General features: G+C 46.4%; 1 protein-coding gene across 1 annotated transcript; it reads left to right on the top strand.

Annotated features, from left to right (window-relative positions):
- Positions 1-8: 8 nt before the first annotated feature.
- Positions 9-1,493, top strand: LOC118408419. The gene has a single exon (XM_035809227.1). The coding sequence runs from the start codon at positions 132-134 to the stop codon at positions 1,062-1,064; it is 933 nt and encodes a 310-aa protein (XP_035665120.1). The 5' UTR covers positions 9-131; the 3' UTR covers positions 1,065-1,493.
- Positions 1,494-1,576: the final 83 nt, after the last annotated feature.

Raw genomic sequence — 1,576 nt, forward strand, 5'->3', positions numbered from 1 at the left:
AGCTTTCTCATTCATTATCAGCTATAAGATTGTCTGCACAAGCTGAGTCATCGTCATCAGAAAAACGCCAGGATACTACTGAAAAGCTAGACTCTGAAACCACTGACAAAGACGACGCCTCCGGAGCTGAGATGGTAGGTGCAGACACTCTTCAGACAAACCACACTGAGACAATATCGGAAGCGATTGACACAACACCAAATGTCGAACAGACACAACCGGCGTCACACAGTACCGACAGGCGACAGCCAGTCCCAACAAGAGACACGCGCGAAGTCAGAGTTTATACGGACTCTATCTGGAAAGCAGTGGACACTTCTAGAATGTTTCCAAACCGCTCCACCAGTAAGGAACATGCATCAACAATAGACCACGCGACTAAGAAGATGGAACGGGTGAGCGACCCTAAAACGACGTATGTCATACTACACGTGGCTTCAAACGACCTGGATAATAGCCAGAGAGACACCTCCTCTGTACAAGACTGTCTCGATAAAACAACAGAGCTTATCTCATGCGCCAAGACATCTTTCCCCAATGCCACAATCGTCCTATCACAAGTACTCCCCAGAGGACACAACATGGACTCAAACTTAAACAAAAACATTAAGGACTACAACCAGGCCGTTCTGCAACGAAGCAAGGATGACAGTAAGACTCTGTATGTCCGCCACAAGAAACTATCCACAACACGACAGCTCTACAAACGTGATGGAATCCACCTGGACGACACGACGGGGACCAGCCTGCTGGTTGCAGATTTAAAGCGCACCATGCGTTCTGCCGAGAACAGGTCCACTTACAGTGGCAGCGGCACTTACACACCTCCCGACACATCAGCAAGGGAGCGCCAGGGGCCACGACAAAGACAGGATCGCCAGTACCACAACGCTCGAACGCCTCAGCACCAGAGCCAGGACAGGCCCACAGGACCTCGCCATGATGCTGGAAGCTACCCACTAGGTGACTGGAGCCGCCGCCCGAACCTACACGCGTCCCAGATTCCACAACAGAAAATCATGGACATAGCGTACAAACTGTCCGAGATGCTGATGAACATTTGAGCTACATATGGGAAACAATGGCACCGTCCATCGAAGGGAAGTCTTACTTTATTATGTCCTAATATCCCAATATGAGCATGTTATGTTTTCTTAAAAGATGAAATAGTGTACGACCGGTACGTACTCATCTATAAGTTCAAAAGATAATTACCTTTAAATTCTATAGCATTAGCAGCACTTGAAATTGCTCTTGACATTCTTTTCTTTTCGGTAGTCTTTTATGGTTGTTGATGTGGCCCTAAGTTTGGCCAGCTGGAACATTCAAGGTAGTCTTTCTAGAAAATGTGTAGAATTAGATTTCTTAGAAGTTGTATGTAGATATGATATAGTTTGTGTTCAGGAAACTTGGTTAAAGCCCGATGATACTTTTCATATCAATGGATACCAACACATTCGTAGCGACCGTAAACTCAGGAAGCGCTCCTGACGGAACTCGGGAGGGGTCGCTGTCCTTTTTAACAAACTATCGCTAAAGGATTTCTAAACTAAAAGTAATATCCTGACATCCTCTG

The sequence above is a fragment of the Branchiostoma floridae genome, unplaced genomic scaffold, assembly GCF_000003815.2.
Source record: "Branchiostoma floridae strain S238N-H82 unplaced genomic scaffold, Bfl_VNyyK Sc7u5tJ_1583, whole genome shotgun sequence".
NCBI classification, from domain to species: domain Eukaryota; kingdom Metazoa; phylum Chordata; class Leptocardii; order Amphioxiformes; family Branchiostomatidae; genus Branchiostoma; species Branchiostoma floridae.

Coding starts and splice junctions, on each gene's coding strand:
- LOC118408419 (XM_035809227.1), top strand. CDS start 132: ATGGTAGGTGCAGACACTCTTCAGACAAACCACACTGAGACAATATCG.